This window comes from Poeciliopsis prolifica, unplaced genomic scaffold, assembly GCF_027474105.1.
Source record: "Poeciliopsis prolifica strain line A6 unplaced genomic scaffold, Auburn_PproV2 SCAFFOLD046, whole genome shotgun sequence".
In the NCBI taxonomy this organism is placed as follows: domain Eukaryota; kingdom Metazoa; phylum Chordata; class Actinopteri; order Cyprinodontiformes; family Poeciliidae; genus Poeciliopsis; species Poeciliopsis prolifica.
The window spans coordinates 3,461,590-3,481,007 of record NW_026562421.1 but is presented as its reverse complement, the minus strand read 5'-3'; the positions used below and the strand labels follow the sequence as shown (position 1 = coordinate 3,481,007).

General features: G+C 38.8%; 1 protein-coding gene across 2 annotated transcripts in view; it reads right to left on the bottom strand.

The window, feature by feature from the left end:
- Positions 1-217: 217 nt before the first annotated feature.
- The window catches only part of LOC129376990 (cryptochrome-1-like), a 29,485-nt gene continuing 10,284 nt past the window's right edge, over positions 218-19,418 (bottom strand). The window contains exons 4-15 of one of the 2 annotated variants that reach the window (XM_055056714.1): positions 18,871-19,013; positions 17,872-18,056; positions 16,270-16,358; positions 15,538-15,678; positions 14,485-14,796; positions 14,231-14,382; positions 10,134-10,336; positions 9,694-9,798; positions 9,462-9,614; positions 8,926-9,009; positions 8,515-8,642; positions 218-4,191 (exon numbers count right to left, since the gene is read on the bottom strand). In XM_055056714.1, coding sequence (XP_054912689.1) covers positions 4,183-4,191; positions 8,515-8,642; positions 8,926-9,009; positions 9,462-9,614; positions 9,694-9,798; positions 10,134-10,336; positions 14,231-14,382; positions 14,485-14,796; positions 15,538-15,678; positions 16,270-16,358; positions 17,872-18,056; positions 18,871-19,013 — 1,704 coding nt within the window. In that variant the 3' untranslated portion in view covers positions 218-4,182. The remainder of the gene's footprint in view (positions 4,192-8,514; positions 8,643-8,925; positions 9,010-9,461; positions 9,615-9,693; positions 9,799-10,133; positions 10,337-14,230; positions 14,383-14,484; positions 14,797-15,537; positions 15,679-16,269; positions 16,359-17,871; positions 18,057-18,870; positions 19,014-19,418) is intronic. The other variant, XM_055056715.1, reaches the window with a different exon arrangement.

Sequence of the window (19,418 nt, the reverse complement as noted above, 5' to 3'; positions counted from 1 at the left end):
ACTTTTTTTGCGATATAAAAATACTTTGAGTTGTAATTTAATTGAAAGAGACGGCAGGTTCCACCGAAACCTGAAACTCTGGTGTGAACCTATGCACGTTCAAGATGAGTTTGGTTTGTCCATCGTTGATGAACTGCATGGGAAAGTAACGTTTCAGTGGCATCAGATGAGATTAACTGCATCAATGCAAATAAAACACAAAACATGGAGGACAGCGTCAAGTTGTAGCAGTTTTAATTCCCCATTTGATAAAGCACAAGAAAAGCCTTTCACAATACAAGGAGGAGCAGAGACAACATAGTAGTTACAGAAGTGGCAGATGGTGTATTTTTCTCCTTCCTGTCACAGAAGGGAACAAAAAGACAATAATAATAATAATAATAATAATGGGAAATAAAATCAGGAATAAAAACTTGGTTCAACTTGCTTTCACTATTGTGATAAAAACTACAAAAACCTAATAATATTTAAATCTTTTTGAGGACATACAGATTTATGATACGGAAACGCTACGTCTGAACATCACCCGCCCGTCCCTCTACGTTACTCCTGAAGCCGCGGGCAGCATGATCACAGATGAACAAATGTCAATATTTGTACAGAGACATGAGTCACCAGAACTTTCTTAGGAGAGCAGAAACTCCAAGATCCTCATGAGGACTTTGGCTAGAATAAAACGCTTCACTTCACCCATCAGTGAAGAGTTTAAGTTATCTTGCAGTTATCTGGTTTTGCTCGGAATGCACAAAAGTTGATTAGTGCCTTCGGTTCAGATTTGGTTCAGAGCCAGGAGAGCACGGTTTATTAGAACAGAGCCAATCAAAGTAACTCTTGCTTTTATTAGACCCACATTTTATGTTAAACAAAACTGGCACTGGTTTCAAGTTGGGACTTGATCCGTTTCCCCCTGTCTAAACATGACAAAAATTTCTGCTTTTATTTCTGTACTTTGAAGTTGTGTGTGGGAACCATCATGCAGGGATGTTATGTTTTCATCCCCGCATAATCTCTGATTACAGCAAATGGTTGAAAACGTAAAATATAGGAAGGATATCATATCATATTTCTCAAGAGTCGTCATCAGTTAGTAACTCAATATGCACTTCAAGCCGAACACGTTCTCCAGATGCTTGTGTTCACCACTCAGCTTCATCGTTCCACTGAGATTTAATCCTTAAATCCTTTGTGTTCATAAATTACACTGAATAGATCTGGATTTCTGTAATTCTGAGAGGTATTTTTTACAGAGTGGGTTTGGTACATTTTCTGGTTTACATCAACTCAACAGACGTAAATAAAAGATGGCGGACGGCGAATACAGAACCTGAATTAGACCAGGTGCATCTTTCTAATTTTTAACAACAATTTTCCGCCTTTATCTACGTTTTAAATCAACAGTTTTGTACAATTCTTGGTTCCACAATGTGACAAGAAGCCATGTGTTCGTATGTGGCTTAACTTCTTCTCTGGTTGTAGAAATCCTTCAGACAGAATTTGATTTGTTCTAAGGGATGTCGGTTTCTGCTTTTCTCATTTAAACGCAGTCACTTATTTTATTTTAGTTCAACTTACTGCTTTAATGTTTTTGTTCATTGAGTTTTTAGTTTTATATGAAATCTCTTAAAAAAGTAGCAATTTTTGTTGTTCTGCTAAGCCCTCAGATTAAATAATTTATTTCAAAAGTCAAATCCTCTGAAGGTTTTGTTTTTAAACAAACTGAGATTTTGGAGGGAGCAACAATAAAATCACTAATACTGTAACATTACATTGAGGTGGAAAAACCACAGAACACATGGGTTTGTGAATGATAATTCAGGAACATTTAAGTTACATATGTAGATGGTCAAACAGCACTCCCCCTGGCAGAACAGACTAAATGTGTCAGATTAACTGGGACAGCAAAGATTACAGCTAATTAATATTTACAGCTGAGTCTGAACATTTTTCTTCAAAACAAACAAAAAAGCAAAAGGGGGAGATGTTGTGACTCGTTTTTCTGCCATTAGTGGGCGTCCACACCACAAACAATAAGAATAAAAGAAAGAAAATCTGCAATCTGGTACAATCAAAGTACAGGGCGATAACGTTCAAGTGGTCCCTACTGAGCCACATGAACCAGAAAAAGGGTTTTATTAAAACAGCTATAAAGTCTAAACTGTAATATAACCCTACGATGGGCCTAAAATAGTTTCACATCAAAAAGAAAAGTGAGAGCAGGACGTCAATTGTAAGACAATGTTGACCAATCTGTGGAAAACAATGTAAATACAGAAAAAGGCCTATTTTGATAGAGATTTGACTTTAATCTGCAGTTTTAAGCGTTTCTTTGACTCACAGAAACTCCAGAGTTGCAGGTCGTCTGACCTCAGTTTTATGTCTATTATTGATTTCAGATGATGCAAACATTTTCCCTGCGTCATCAGTAAGATCACATCAAGCAGTGTAAGAAAACAGAGAATTCACAAGCTACCTGGCTTTATGTAATCCTAATATTATGATTATCAAGTTTGCAGATGATATTGTGATTTTTGGGGGGGAGTCCAGAAAAGGAATGAAAGTCTTTGATTGATGTGTTAAGCAGATGGGGGTCACCAGATCCTCCCGACCCCACTGGGTCAAGGGTGTTGGAAATCGGATGGATGGACGATTATGACGTTTACCGATGATATTGTGATTTTTTTTTTGGGAGAGTCCAGCAAGCAGGTGAAAGAAGACTGAAAGTCAGCAACAACAGGACAAATCTTGATGAGTTTAAACAGACTGCCGAAATATTCGCAGCTGGTGAATGGTGAGTGCAGGTGGGGAAGTGCAGGGAAAAGCATTTCAGAGGTGATGTAAGAGACAGATGCAAGAGAAAAAGAAAAAGTTCACATCTGCTATGATGAGAGATTTGGAGGACGTGGCAAAAGGAGACACGAAGAGGGATGGTGTGAGGATAATAGTGACATGGTGAAAAGAAAAGTAGAGCATTTATTACAGAAATGGCTGCCAGTTATTCAATTTGAATAGCTTTTTAAAGTGCTTTGAAATAATCTGTTATCAGAGTTTTTTACTGAACTAAATCCATATTTATAGATCTTTTTATAGTTATTGTTTGTGATGTGGGTGACTCACCATGACATCTATGAGAATAAATAAAAAAACAAAAGTAAAGAAACCCTAAAAGATTTTTCATGGAAAGTTTCACATCTTTAAATCGGTTTTCTTTTTTTTAATACAGCATAAACAACCAAGTTAAAAGAAATCTTCAAAGTAATCTGTAGTAACACACTGTAAAAACAATCCTAGATGAAGAAAGGAGCTGGTCTGAGGTGCTTTGTTACACTTTGTGTAATTAGATTCCTGTGCTTTGTGTCTTAAAACCTCCAAACAAAAATAAACCTTCAGTCACCAGCTGCCAACAGATTATCTCTTACACCAAGCAGGCAGCAGCAGACTGCCCCAAAAACAGCCAGTTGGACCTCAAATGAATGCAAACAGTATTTTTACACAGACTCGCAACAGGTGACTGAGAAAGTACTTGGATTATTTCTATAAAGTCCCTGAAAGTACCTGCCTGGTTGTCTCTGTCAAAGCATACACTTTTATTGATTTCTGTACATTTCAATAAAAACTGTCCTTCATCTTTAGATGTCCACATTTTTATTAAATAAAATAAACAGTTTTTTGCGTCGGTGCATAAAACAAATATAAAAACTGCATTATTTTACTGTGAAGATGTAAATCTGATGGGAGGGATTTAGTGTCTTTACTGTAAGAGGGGAAAAAATAAACTCATTATCACATTTATAGCTGCAATTCAGTATCTGTACAGTTTATATTGGCTGGTGGCAGCAGTTTTAAGACAATTAAGTGTTTTTTTTTATTTTTCTTGTTAAACTTCTTTTTTACAAACATTTTAACCAAGGTTTGAGGCGTTTTGCACATTCTTCTCATGCTGCCCCACCTGAAAGAACCAATTTCTCAAAAAAAAAAAAAAAAAAAAAAAAAAAACAAAAATTACCTCTGGGAGCTTTGAAAAACAAAACAAAACAAAAAAAACACACAGTTGTGGTGCGTTGAGATCGACAGGCAGGTCGTCGTGTCCGGATGGAGCTCAGGAGGCGACGTTGGGCTTTTCCTCAAACAGCCGACCGGATGGTGATGCTAACGTGTTTTTAAGCCGACTCGTCTCCACCAGGCCTAAGACGTCTGCAGAAGGACCAGAGAAGACATAGAAATATTAAAATCTGCTTTAAAGACAGAAAAAAGGGAAATAATTTAGTTCTTGGCTTAAGAAGGAAAACTATAAATAACGCTGTTTATTTAATAAATTAAAACTCCCATTAAGTTTTTATTTATAAAGTTTGCTGACAATTGCTTGTATGCAAACTCCTGACAGCTTTTCAGAAGTGGTAATGTCTGGACTTTTGGTCCAGTTTGGCTTCAGATGTACCAAACATTCAGAAAACAATCACACAAATATTTCGTTACTGAAGCAACCGTCTCTCTCGTTCAGAGAAAGACGCTGATTCATTACGTCCACATCAAATTAATAATCAGCTTGAAAGCCCATCAGTTTTTCAATAATTAACTTGTAACCTGTTCCAAATGAAGTATCCTGTCAAAACGGGGTGGTGCACAGTTTACAAGCAAACATTCATTACCATGGTGAGTGCTGAAAGAAGAACCCAGGACAAATTGGACTGCAATAAAACAGATGACATCCAGTTTCAGGGGAAAGTGGTGGAGGCGTTTCTGTAGATAATACCACTGTAATCTAAGGTTGTGCTTTGACTGATTTGTCATGACAGAGATGCGAGTGCCTTTAGATTAAAAAGAAAGTGAATCTTAAACTGGATTAGATGTGAACAAAATGGTGTCATCAGCATATACACGAATAAAAGAACTGCTAGCATAGCAATAGGATTGGATCTAATTAAGACTGGAAAACATTGTACATGGCCAAAGACTGGAGCTCTGAGAGTAGACTTTAAAATACTTCTGTGAGTTTATAAATCACTTATAAATTACTGCCAAGCACCAAAACATACTAAAGATCTGCTGCTGTTGTTGTTTCAACCTTGCAGACCTATCAGGTACTGGTTCTGGTTCTGGTTCTGGTCCTGCATCCAGAACCAAACTCACTGAAAATGAATAATTAAACCAAAAGCTGGAAACATTTTCTATAAGCATATTTGTGAGTCTTCCTCTTTATTATTTAATTGAATATAATGTCAGATTTTTATATAACTTGTCTTCAGGTTCACTTAGAAAGTGAGTTATTATTGTTACAGGCTAATTTTATAAACTGCAGAAAAGTTACTGTTCAAATGCTCACAAAGACTAATGTTGATATGTGATAGTAATACGGCTATTATGTTAGATTTACCAATATTTTATTTTATCTAATTACTCAATTAATCGTAAGGATAATTGATAGACTACTAAAATATTTGTTTACACCAGCCCTAATGTTAATCAATCAAAAATCCATATTTGGGATATATGAAGTCATTTAACACTGAAAATGCTGCTGCAAGACAAGCAAGGCCGACTCTACAGTCAGACTGCAAAAGAGGAAGAGTGTTGTTGGTCTCCAGATAGCAGGTTAGCTGCTTATTAACCAGAGGCATGACCGGAGAAACTCAGCCTGGAATAGCTCAGCTCTGAATCTGTGTCTACAGCAAGATATTTACTGTACTGTGGGAATTTACAGGTTTCTCGAGTTCGATTACACAGGTTTGGGATATATTTGGACCCAAATTATTCACATTTACACTCCAAAATCACAAAACGTTACCAATTAATTTTGGTCTAGTTCCTAGTTCAACATCTTAGTACACTTAGAAATAAGATAAAGCCAGCTTACAATTAACTTTTCAACAAGAAATATGAGCTTGATTTAAGCCAATAATGTTTCAATATTGAGGAAAAAGTATCAGTTTCAATTCCACATTAATTCACTTATAACAAGACTAAAGGTAAAATAATCTGCCAATAGAACTAGAACTTTTTCATTCATATTAATGTCAAAGAAGCATTTATATTTTGCTGAAAAGCTACTTTTATGTTCGTTTTGTCTTATTTCAATTGTATTAAGATATTTGCACTAGAAACTAGAACAAAAATAATTGGTGATATTTTGTGCTTTTGCAGTTTAATTGAAAGTCATCCTTTAATTTAATGTTTCTGACTGGGGCTCTTAAAGATTAGGGTGATGGCAAGGAGGGATTCCTTTTTCAAACATTCGGTGTTCAACTCAAGAGATGAACAAACACATAAAATAAACTTTTTATATCTACAACGACAAAAAAGGTTTTAGCACTGATTATAGAGAAGTCTGTAAGTATTTCTGAACATGTGTTTTAGCTGAAATGTAAACACAAACTGATACTTTTTCCGAAACAGACATTACGTAATCTTCATGGTTTTACCATCTTTCATTTCCGAAATGTTTGGTGGCGTTTTTCCTGCACTCCCACTTCCACGGCTTTTGCCCATTATGCGAACCATTGTTTTCCATATTTGAGCTCCTGTATACAAACATCTGCTTTGTATTTTTTATTGTGAGCAGCTTCATGACAGGTCTGACATTTGCATGGATGACTACCCTGCACCGTGAACAGGCTGCAAATAATGGAATATATTTGCTTTGAAGTAGGAGAGGAAAGTTCACATCATACAGTGACTGATGTTTATCCAGAGGATGAAAATAAAAACATTCATAGTCATAGGGCCTTTTCCAAAGGTTATGTTTAACGCTGGCATATAGAGCACGTTGATAACATTTATAATTTATTAAATATATTCAGATATTTAGTGTCTTATGAAACATAAACAGATCTGAGATCTTATTTTTGTTGGATAAAAATGTTCAGAAATGTGTTTAGAACTAAAAACATTAAAATAATGCAAAAAAAAAAAAAACGAGGCTGGGTGAAGATAAAAGTTCATCTTTCTGCTCCACACAGAGAGGCAGGAAAAAATATCTAACTCCATCAAAGAGCGACATTTGGCATCATTGTATTCCCATAAGAACTTGAACAATTAAAGTTGATGTTGTACTTCAGACTCTCAACAATAATCATACCAGCAATGATGATTATTTTTAAGAATTAATTGTGATTAACTGATTATTAAAAATAATCATCAGCTAATTTAGTGATTGATTCATTGCTAACAGACTCAAAAATACCAGTTGTTGAAAGAGCAACACACTCAAAGCAGTAATTAACATATAAATACACACAAGTCCTCAAGTGAAAGTTTTGCCTTCAGTTGCTTCAAATTCTGTAAAATAATCTCCTATAAAGTTCCTTTCCTGATTCAATCAGTTACATAATGCTCTTGTGGTAACAAAACCAAACACACATACATAAATTATAAATGACTGTTTGGGTATCTGTCAAGCTAATTAAAGAAAACTTCCAGTCTGAGATGGAAAGATCAGAGTTTTTTACAGGTTAAAACAAGTTTCTGTTTTCGTCACACCAGCATTTATTTGTCGTTTTCTCCTGACGTGCCTGGAGGTGACATTTACATGACTAAATTTAACTGAATTGGAGAAACATAACCCACAAGTTTCTTGATAAAAACGAAAGACAAAGTGGCAGAAAATAATGAAGTGAGAATTAATTCCAGTTTATTCTTTTTTAAAAGTGAGTCAAACTCAATGAAAACGCAATGCAAACCTTTACCCGACAGAAAAGTCCTGATAAAGAAGAATACATAAAATACACGGTGAAATGATAATATCAATAATCTCCTGTCATTGAAGAAAGAACCAAACTTTTTCTCACGTGGGCCAAGATCTCTAAGTCAAAAGCAGCCTAAACTTTTTTCCAAATGGACATTTATTGTAGTTCCAAAACTTGAGAGGGATTTTTGTGATTTTGTGTTAAAAAAATAATATCAAAAAAGTTAAACTCCAACAAAAAAAAACAAACAAAAAAAAAAAAAAAAACAGAAAAATCTCAAATGTTCTTGAAAAACAATTTAAATTTTTTGATTTTTTGGAATTTTTATGTGAAATATTTTCAACATTTGAAACTCAGAAGTTTACAAATTTTTGTAAAAAATCTCTGGGATTAATCTCAATGTCTTTGGTGGAAATTTGCTCTTTTTTTAATCTGTGATGGCCCTAATACGCCGTCGTAGATTTTGTACGTTTGCTGTATTAAAATTAACACATTTATTTTCAGTAGTAAGAAAAGGATTTGGGTCACTTTCTTTCAAAACCCTTTCTACATTTAGCCAAGTTGAATAAATTAAATAAAAGCTGATTTGGGTGCAAAAATCTCTGATTAAACATGACGATTTTACTTTTTGCTAAAGCTCAGTCATAAAGAGATAAACACTTTGTGTTGTACTTTACATTTTATTTTGTAAGAAAATAAATTAAAAGTCTCCATCTGCATACTTACTTTTATTAAATGATTTTAGGACTTTTAAGGCCTTAATTTTAGATACATTAATTTAAGCCTGCATATGTTTCTTGTATGCTGAAGGAAAAAGAAGCGCTGATTTCTGTACCTCTGCACTCTGTCTCTGCATTTTGTTCACAGAGCAGGACGGCGGCTCCTCTTCCCCCGACCCTTCCCGTTCTGACTCGCGCTCTCGTTTTCCTGTGACGCCGCTGCCCCTGGTGTGCGGGAGGAGGCCTGTAAATTGCAGAGGGCAAGCAGAAAAACGTACATCAGAGGAAGGACCTGGAGGGAACTGAGACAGGAGTTTCAGGAGCTCCATGTTTCAAATAGTTTCCTCTGCAGATCAGTGAGTCATTAGCTTCTACGGAGGCTTTTTACTGACCCACTCATTCAAATTTGGCCTGTTGAAGCATGAACACACAGAAAACATGCAGGAACAAGCTACTACTGTAAATGTGTTGCTCCCTTGTGGCAGAAATGAGTCCAAAAGAGAATCGTATCTGCTCACAGCTCTCACCTGGGTGTTGAGGCACAGCAAACTCATGATAGAGTCGGCTGCTGGTGATGTTCTGGCTGGAGTCTGGCACTGAGTGGTATCCTGCTGGAGACGCAACACAGATTGTGCTTAATTATGACATTCACAACATGAAGGTGCTTCATTTTGATGTAGATGTCCATGATTTGGACTCAGATCAATGCTGACGAATATAATCCCCTCCTTTTCTTCACGGAGGTTTTGGATCAAAACTGAGTAGTTTTTGGAACTGGTCATAATTTCCAGTCCCATGTGAAGAGACATAGGGCATCATGCTGCCACCTCCATGCCTCACAGTATTACTTTTCTACTGTGCTGTGTAGCATTACTTTTGCACCAGACAAACTGTGGCCGAAATGTTGGGTTTTATCTGAATATAACACATTTTTCTCTGTTGTCTTTTGGGAAATTTTCGGCAGGCCGTCGTGTTTTTATCCACCTTTAGTCCCTCATTCAGACCGATAAAGAATAAAAAAGTGATATTTAACAGGAAACATTCACATCAGAAGTGTTCTTACCATGTTGCTGCTGATGTTGGTTGTGTGGCAGTGTGTGAAGTCGCTGCTGTTGCCCAACTCTGCTGGGCCCCGTCTGTTCTTCGCTGTCAAAGTTAAATAAAATGCTCCCGCTTCCGTTCCCTGTGGCCACCGAGCTTCCTGACACTCCAGGCACTGAAATAAGAGAAAAATGTCTTCAAACGGACCCTAGGCAACGATAAAAACTCTAATATTTTGTTCCTTGATCTCTTACAGTGTGAATTGTTGTTGTTGGTCCCTGACTGCTGCTCTCCTGGAGAGTAGGCCATCATTCCTCCGTTTCCGTTCCCGTTTGTGGAGGGAACAGAAGCTAACAGGCCTGGAAAACAGAAACACATCTTGAATATTTAAGAAATATTTTAAAAAGTTTTTTTTTTGAGAATATCTGCGTGTGTTCGATTATTGGGCAACTATCAATGCGTGAAAATTATTAAAACACAAAAATATTCCCATGTTTGTCCTTTTTATATTAAACTGAGGCGAACTGACATCAAAATGTACAAATAAGTATTTCTAGTAATATTCGATTTAACATTTTTCATGATAAATGGCCACACGTACACCAGAACGTTGTGCCATTTGTTGCGCATGATACTTTTCTGATTTACTTTGACTACATCAGATCCTCAAACAGCAACGACTTCGTTTCCTCACCCAGGCCTCTGTATCGGCTCAGCTGCTGGTAGATCTGCTTCATCCTCTCGATGTTGAGCCGGCTGGCCTCCGCGTGGTGCACCATGGGTTTTGGGTAATGGACTCCGATGATACACTTGGCTGCCGCCTGAACGGACTCTGGGGCGTTCCAGGGGTCGTAGATGAACTTGGCGGGAAAACCTCGGAGAACAGGTAAGTATCGCCTGGAAGCACAAGACGACATTAGATGCTCTTGCTTTTGCCAAATGGGAAGAAGTATCGTACTCAACTGACTTCACAGTGAACAAAAATGTGTCTTAATTTAAGTTTTATAGCTGTAAAAATGTATGAACACATTTTCTATTTTCTATCGGTGTTAAGGAAAATGTGTTTTACTTTGCCGCCCATCAGTGTGTTCTAATTAATCGGAGCAGGGTGGCCATCATCTATGGAAAATAGCTTCTACAAAATGAGAGATACAACCACAATGCTGCACAGTAATGCTGCGGTGCTAGAGAGCTCAAGCAGAAAATCTTTTTTCTTCCATTCTGAAACTCATTTTTGAGCATTTCTGGCTCTGCAGTGAGATACGATGCCGGTGCAGAGTGAGTACTGAAGCTCCAAACCTGATGGAAAACGAGGGGCTGTGGTCCTGAACACATTTACTGTAAGTTACGGTGACAACAGCCACACCACTGACAATAGGAAAAGTCTAATCCTCCAAGAGATGAAACCAAAAATATCAACTTCTCACAATAGCGTTGAGTCGCTGAGCTGCCAGGAGTCGCTCAGTGTGACAAAGAGAGGCCACCTACCTACTGGACTCGGTCCAACCTTACCTAGTCCCAGGAGGGGAGACTGACAGGACAGAAGGAGGGGGGGCGAGTGGAACTGTGCAGAGAGGGGTGGGGGTCGGTGTGGTCCGGCCCAGTGGGCCGACACGCACGCCCGTGACGGACGACGCTCCGCTCGCTGCGGAGATCGCACCACCACTCGAGAGAGAGAGAGAGACCACTGCCGATTGAGTAGAAGATGCTAGGAGACGTCTACTGTAACACGCGGTTAGAAAGCAGAGAGCATTGACCCCACCCGCCCTCCCGCCACCCCGACCAGAGCAGGTGTATGCTGGGAAAATTCTGCCATCAAAAAAAAAATAAAATAAAAAAAAATAAAAACTGTTTTCTCGCTGAAAAAAAAAAGTTTGCTTGATTCCTTTGATGTTTGAACTCGGATCTATTCATCTGCCATGTTTAAATGTTTTTCATCAACGTTCCTTAGAGGTGCACTGATTGCAGTTTTCTGGCCGATCACCAATCTTTAAAAAGGCTATTTAATTTTGCCTGAAGTGGCTCTAAATGTAGCAAGAAAAATCTCTGAGTTGCTAATAGTGACTATTGTTAACAGCAAACGTGCGGCTGTCACCTGGGGGCGGGGCTAACAGTCACACCTCTAACAGGAGAGAAGAAGACAGCAGCCGATTTTCAGACCTTTGCTGAGGTAAATAAGATCGGCTTCACATGTCAGTAAGATTCATCACCAAACTCCCCAAACTGAGGAAATCGCTCTTATGAATCGGCTGGCTGATAAAATCGGTGCACCCCTAATACTTTGTTAATAAAACATCTAAAACTCTGCCAGTCGTTAGAGGAAAGATGCTCCACACTCGTTGTCGATGACAGAAGTTTCCCATTATACCTCGCAGCTCCAGGCCCCCGCCTGCCCTCCCTCCCTCCAAACTTTATCCCCCACGATCAGACAGTGGTGGACTGAGAAAAGAGCTCACTCATGCTCCCCATCCCCCAGACTGTGGTGGTTAACTTTTAAGTGGTCAGCGGGCCCATAGCCCCCCTGCTGACTGTCTCCTCCCCACGGCACAGCGCCACGCTCTGGGCCGGCCCACTAGGGAGCCCCCTCATTTCACCAAAAAGGACCACAACCCTTTTGCCAGGAAGATCCGCGACCTGCTAGTAGCGAGCGGTCCTGGAAGGGAACAGCAGGTGGTGTTGGGGGCGGAGCCTACACTTTCTACACACTTTGTTTTTAGGAAGGCAGCACACTGTGATACGAAGCTCTAGGAGATTTACTTAGAAACCATTTACATTTACTTGAGTAACATAGTTTTAATTACTTTTAGGAGTATTTTTATTATACTTTTACTTGAGTGATTTCAATGCACTTGAGTAAAATTTCTGTTTTTTTTTTTTTTTTATTCTCACGTGAACATATTTTAATTAAAAAAAAATCACCAATAACAGACCTGCAGTATTTATTTAAGTTTTATAAGTTTTTTTTACTGAAAGAAACTGATTTGGAAACATTTTCTTTTGCCTGATTATTTTTTGTTATTTATGTGAATTACTGTCATTTCCATCATTACAATACCAACATTTCTACTTAACTTTATATTTTGGTCCACCTGATTATGTAATTTGAATTATTAAGTGATTGATAATTTGATCAGTTACTCAGTACTTGAATAGATTTTATCAAATATTTTTTTAGTCTTACTAGAGTCATTTCTTTGCTACTTCTTATTTTTGACTTTAGTAAAAAAATTGAAGTCTTCTTACTTTGCGCTAATGTTCTAATTAGCACTTTAGCATTTTTGCAAACCTAGCATCTCCTAATTTTCAGGCAGTTAATGTTTGTTTTTCTTGTGTTTTTAGGACATAAATGAGAAAAATTCTCATTATTACAAATAAATATAACAACTATCACATGTTGAACCGATTTAAGTTACTATTTAAGGTGCTTAATGTTTGTTTTTTGTGTATTTTTGGGTATAAGTGAGAAAGTTTTTGCATGAATCGCATTAAAAACAATTCTAGTACTTGCAACATGACTAATTTTGCTTCATTTGGTGGTACCACAGTGTGAGGCAACTAGGTGACCTAACCCATGCCCGTTTCTCAGCATAAAGCCAGCCGCTGCTCCAGGCCCACCGGAACCAACAAGGCTGCATTCACCTAAGCAGAGCGCCACTGAACATTTCACAAAGGGCTGGACGAGGGGCTTTGCCCAGCGCCTGGACAATGGACCGGCTCGCGTGGCACCGCGCAGGTAACGAGTACCAGCGCCACCCGTGCAACACTGCGATGGCAGAGCTACAGCTGGTCCAACGCCTCTCCTCGCTACCCTCCGGGAAATGCTTCACAGAGCTCTACCTAGCGAACGCAGGCAAGGCGTTTGCATTTCCCTACCAAGCGGTCAGAGTCCCTTTTGACGAAATGAGACGCTACCGAGTCACAAACCTGCCCAGAAGGCGCCGCTGGGGCGTGAGCAAGTCCCGGGTTGCACAGGTAGAATCAGAACAAAACGGCCACCGATTTCTCAGCTGGATTTCCAACTTCTACCCCAGGGCGGTCTGGAGCCGGGCGGCCCAGACTGCGCCTGGGTGGAAGGAGGGGGCTGGAGAACGGCCAATCAACTTAAAAGCAATCATCTACAATCTACAGAGGGGAGAGGGACAGCTGAACTTTTCCCCCAAACCCCCGCATAAAAAACAGATGAGCCAAAAACACAAACACAGAGCTACATCCAGAAAAAAAGAGAGGAAATAATCTATGTCTCTGCAGAGAGTCATCTGCTAGCAACAGGTATGAACCTACTGATGTGTGCGAGTTCACAATCACCAACACTCACAAACAATTAAAAATTACAGAGAGAACTGAGGTTGTTAGAAAAGACATGCCTGACATCCCAAGACTACAGTACTGAAGTTGGGACAGACGGAAAGATGAAATGATGGCAAAACAAGAAAATAGCAAAAAGTTTAAGGAGTTTTATTCTATCTCATCACTTACCCAGAAATCTGGAGGCTCCACATTTATCCCCCCATCTCTCTCTCTTGCTATGCTTTAGTTTGGCCTGTGCAGTTGAATAGTTGCCTGATCTGAGCCTCAGTTTATAAACTAAAGATAAAAAAGCAAGTCTAGAAAACTTTGCAAACATTTTGCGAAATAAACCTATTACTTCCTGGATCCAGTTTAAGGTCCTATTGCTTTCAGTAACCTAATAATATCTGGTTTCTGGAGAGAGAGGGACAGAGGGAGGGCAGCATCCATGTGGTTGGAATCAGTTGTTGGCACCCAATGGGCGATGACAGGAAAGGTACCCACCTGATGAAGTCCCCGTTGGGGTCGGTGCGCCGGCCGAAGCCCACGGGGCAGTAGCAGTGGAAAAACTGCTGAAAGAATGAACTGCAGGACAGCCACATCCAGCTGCCCGCGTTCACACTCCAGTCTGCGTCCAGAAGCAGCTCCTCGAAAACCTGCAGCAGCAAAATGTCTCATTGTCATTTCTGAGTTTGTCTCAGGAAGCTGTTCCTTCTTGATCAAAATAGTTCTGTGAAAGTGGAGTTGGCATTCCTCACCTTCATCCCTTCCTCCCAGCTGATCCACAGGTCTCCTCTGGTGAGGAAGCAGGCCACGGCATGCCGGGCCAGGTGATGGATCCAGCCCTCCTGCCTCAGCTGAGTCATGATGGCGTCTATCCAGGGGAAGCCGGTCTTGGCCTCGGCCCACTTGGCGAGCGCCTCGGGGTTCTTGTCCCACGGGATGCGGACGCAGATGGGGTTTCCCTCCATCTTGTCGAAGCGTGGGTTGTTGGTAGCCGCGGTGTAGAAGAACTCGCGCCAAAGTAGCTGTCCGTACAGCGAGAGCGGAGGAGAGCTGTTCTTTTTTACCTGAAGCCGTTTAAACAGAGATGGAAAAAAACTGGTTATTCATGCTACTTTGATTTCTGCAGTTTTACCTTAATTTGGCCATTTATTACTGGTTAAAATTTGTTCCTTAGGCTGTCGATGGTGATACGATTTAAAAATGAAGAAATTTTCCCTGATTTAATTTAATGTGATTTATTAGTAATATGGATCTAAAACATTCAGTGGCTCTAATTAAAATTCACACGAGGGCCGTTTAATAAACTTGGCAAAACAAAGCAGGACTGAAACAAATCTTGTTCTTGTTGCTAAAAAGTCACAACAAAGAAACTAAATCTAGGAAGAAAAACAAAATTCTCACAAAATCAAGATTCTTTTTCTTTTTTTAGCACTAATGCATCATTGAGAGTGAATTTACTGCAAAATAGTCACACAAATTGGAAGGTGGCAGTATTTCTAATTCCTTATTCTTAATTGAAATGAAGTTATAGTCTGTGATTCATCCAGCACACTAACAAAAAGTCACATTTACTTTAATTTTTCCTTTTACTGTATGGTATTTTTTTATTCATTCTGTTTTTATGAATATTGTATTTTCAATTTTTGTGAGTATATTTGCTGTTATTCACTTTGTTGCTGTTGCAAAGAAATTTCCCCATTGTGGGACAACAGATGATAATTGCATTCTGTTCTGTTCTTAAGAACGGTTGTTGCAAAACTCAATAAATGGGTCGTTCTGCAGCGTGCTGTGAGTTGGGGACCAACCTTGCGGTAGAGGTCGGTGAGTTTGAAGTAGAAGAGGCGGCAGGAGAGGCAGCCGAAGCGAAGGTACGGGCTGAGGCCCGTCGGGCTGGCCAGCAGCGAGTTGGCGTTCATCCGGGGACGCTCGAAGTTAGCCACCCACGCCTGGGCAGAGAGACGAGATGAACCCAAATAAAGATGTGATCAGACATGTTTGGTCAATATCTGAAAAATCTCTCAAAAGATCGTTTCTAAAATTGAGAAATTTCTGTTTGCTGCTCTAACTTGTTAGGTGTGATGGTTATTCCTACAATAATGTTATTAGTAGCGCCATTGCAGACAGAAAAAAGGAGAACATTCACAGTAATTTTGAGTTTAAGCTCAAAAATGTTCAAAATAAAATTTCTGAGTTCGAAAAGTAGAAAAAAAACTGAAATTTAAAAATGTCTTTGCTTTTTTCTCACACATTAAGTAATAAAAAAAGTTTAACCTTTTCATGAGTGAAAAAACCTCACAATGCTGAAAAAAAACCCAAAACATAAATGCAAAAGAAATAAAAAAAAAAACAATACATAAATAGACAAGTCATAGAAATGATTCTTTGATAAAAACTTTACTGTCAGAAACAAATTTATATATTTAACAGAAACTATTTTCATCAACTGGAGTGAGGATGTCACATTATCTTGTAGAAATTTAAGCTAAATAAATAAAGGATAAGTAATCCCAAAGGTAACATGAGGGTGTAATACTGACTTTTCTCTCCAGATGGCGCTCTATCCTAGTCAGAGCTTCAGTCTCTCCTCCAGGCCACACAGCTGAAGGGAGGCCCTCAGTGTCGAAACCTGAAAAATATTCATTTAAATCACCTTAATTAGAACGTCCAGCATTCAAATGTCAGAAAAAAAATCATGTAGTTTTGCTGAGTAAACAAAACTACATTAAATTAAACACAACTGATCATTTAAATGACATTTTTGAAGACTTTATTTTGAGAGTGGTTTGATATTCAAACTGGATCCTTTAGGAAACAAAACGAGTTTTAGTCCCTGATGTGAGGATGTCTGGAGACCAAAACGTTAAACCAAAAAGATTGAAGAGTTGGACAAAAACCTAAAACTGCTGTATGAAAAATAAAAAATGGAGGAAGTTATTTACATATCAATATAAAACAAACCTTATATTGAGGAAAACTCAGATTTTTAATAAAGTCCAGGTGAGAAGAGAAAGATTCTATTTTTCCATAATAAAACTTCTATATTTCTAACTTTCATTGAAATTGATGTACAAACTCTGTACAAAACACAGAAGTACGTCACTATGAATGAAAAAACTGACACACAGCTCTTCTTTCTGTTAAAGCATGCAGGCGCAGCAAGGCGTGGTCATTTATTGTTGCAGCATTACACACCTAAATGCTGGTGAATCATCTACAGAACAGAGAGTTTTGAGCTTCATTCTGAGTTAGAAATAAAGCGCAAAGGGTTCTGAGCAGCAGATGGCGCCGTTTCCCACAGTGCAGTGCGGCTGCAGCGAGCAGATGGTGCCAGGATCTGGGATCCCGGATCTCTGAACGGAAAACTTAACGTCTGGACGGAGTCGGGATAAGCAGGCTAAACGTGGCCTGTGGTTCATTTCAGGGATAAATCACAGGCTGTGAGGTTAAAACCTGCACAGAGACCTCGTGCAGCTAACGCTTAATGGCTGGTGCATCAGTGAGAGTCGGGTTGAACAGGTGTAAACTGCAGATGGCTGCAGGCGGCTAAATATATGAATGAACTGAAGATCTGTGAATGGAAAACAGGCATCTGGAAGGTTCCTCTAAGCAGCTGAACCTAAATAATCCAATAGAAAAACGCTTTAAATAGATAAACAGGACTGAAGGCGCTTAATGCTTTTATTAAGGAAAGATGTTTTGTTGTTATTGCTTCCAATTTTTCCTTTTAAAAGTTTACAAAATAAATATATACAACACTAGAGAACCAGCAGCGTTCAAAATAATCAAAATGTCTGAACTACAACAAAATTACAGTTTCTGCAGCTCAACAATAATAAATAATTCTAATTAAATAAGTAACGAAATGAAGTAAAATCAATGTAGATCCAGAGCTAAAACATATATATTTTAAAAAAATGCTCTTAAAGACAGAAATGAGCTTTACAAATTGTTTTGGGCCCAGATGAAAAAATAAAAGCATTCTGTTGATTGTCAGCAGTAAGAACCAGACTTGGGTCACTGTCTCTTTAAAACTGCTTTCCGTTTCAATAAAAGCAGATTTGGGTTTCCTGAAATATTTTCTTTTATGGAACTGAAAATGAATGAGGAGGATGATATGCTTTGGTCGTTTGTTTCCTCACCCAACTCCTCCAGCGACGGGACGCCGTACTTTTCCCCGTGGTCCTCGGAGACGGGCGTGACGCAGCCGGCCATCAGCGCGTCGGACAGCGTCTCCACCGGCATCTCGGGCGGATCCAGCCGGCTTATCAGCGTCTGGAAACGCTTGTAGGTGAGAGGAGGCTGTCCGCCGTTCAGCTCGATGATCCTTCAGACGGGGAAATGGAGAAAAACAAACATGCTAGTTATGGCACAGAAGTTGTGAAACCTGCTTTAAGAAGTTCTGTTAAAATATTTAACTTCATTTATTTAAAAATACAGAAATTTTATTGCATTTTAAAAACAAAAATAAACATTTCTTTATCCATTAAGCAAAAGAAATCAATAGGATTGTGTTTCTTGCCCGTTCAGAATGTTTCAAGTCGTTCCATCGCATCTTATTGAGATCAACACCTGGGATTTGACTAGGCCAATGATTTTCCGTTTTTATCTGTTTCTTGTTGGATTTTTTCAGGATGTTTTAGATTTTTTTTCCATGTTGCAAAGCAAAGATCTGGTTCAAACTAAATTAATTTAAGAGATTATTTCATATTTTTCACACAAACTGATTCATGGATATTGGTAGAACAGCTTCTTTCAAAATCTAAGAAGACTTGGGCTTTTCTTAGAAATATTGTAATATTTGAGATTGCTTAAAATATTTTAATCCCATCTTAAGTAGGATTAACATACATGCATTTACTCATATGTATGGAGAATTTCTGCACCACAGTTTCAGTATTTTAATTTTATTGGTTTATATTGTTTTCCACTATTAAACTAAATATTAAATCTGAATATGTTTAAAAAAATAAAATAAAAATACAGGCCTTTATCAGATGTTCAACATTTTTAATATGACTAAATTTGAACACTTGATATTAAGCCACTTCAGGATTTTAATGTTTCATTACAGATAAATAAATAACCTGAAAGGCTGAGGTTTTATTATAAAATGACTCATTTTCTTAGCGAGGTCTCACTTGTCCAGGTCGTAGAGTGTGTGTGATATCTTGACGATGACCTCCACCCCCGCCTCCATGGCCAGCTTCTTGATGGCGGCGTCCCGCTCCTTCCCAAACGGCTCCGAGTCGTACTCAAAGGTCAGCCGGGAAATCTTCCATTCCTGAGCCGCAGAGATCACAAATGACAGAAAATCATGTCAACAAACTCTGTGTGTGTGTGTTAGAGAAACCAAAACCAGAACACAGACTGTGGGTTTACAGGCAAGAATGTGTCAGAGCAGGGGTGTCCAAAGTGTGGCCCGAGGGCCATTAATGGCGCTTGGGCTGATCCAAATTTGGCCCGTTGATGCAAAGTGTTTTAATTTCTAATGTTCTTACAATATGAAATGTAAAGTACAACACTGTTTGTCTTTTTATAACCAATCTAAAATCAAGATGAAATCCAAATTTGACTTCCAATGATTCACTTCCTGCTGAAGAGCCCCCTGCTGGTTGAAGAAAAATCCACAGAAAAGCAGCACTGGGCTGTAAGCCGCCTTGTTCAAAGCGTGGGGAAAATATGGTAC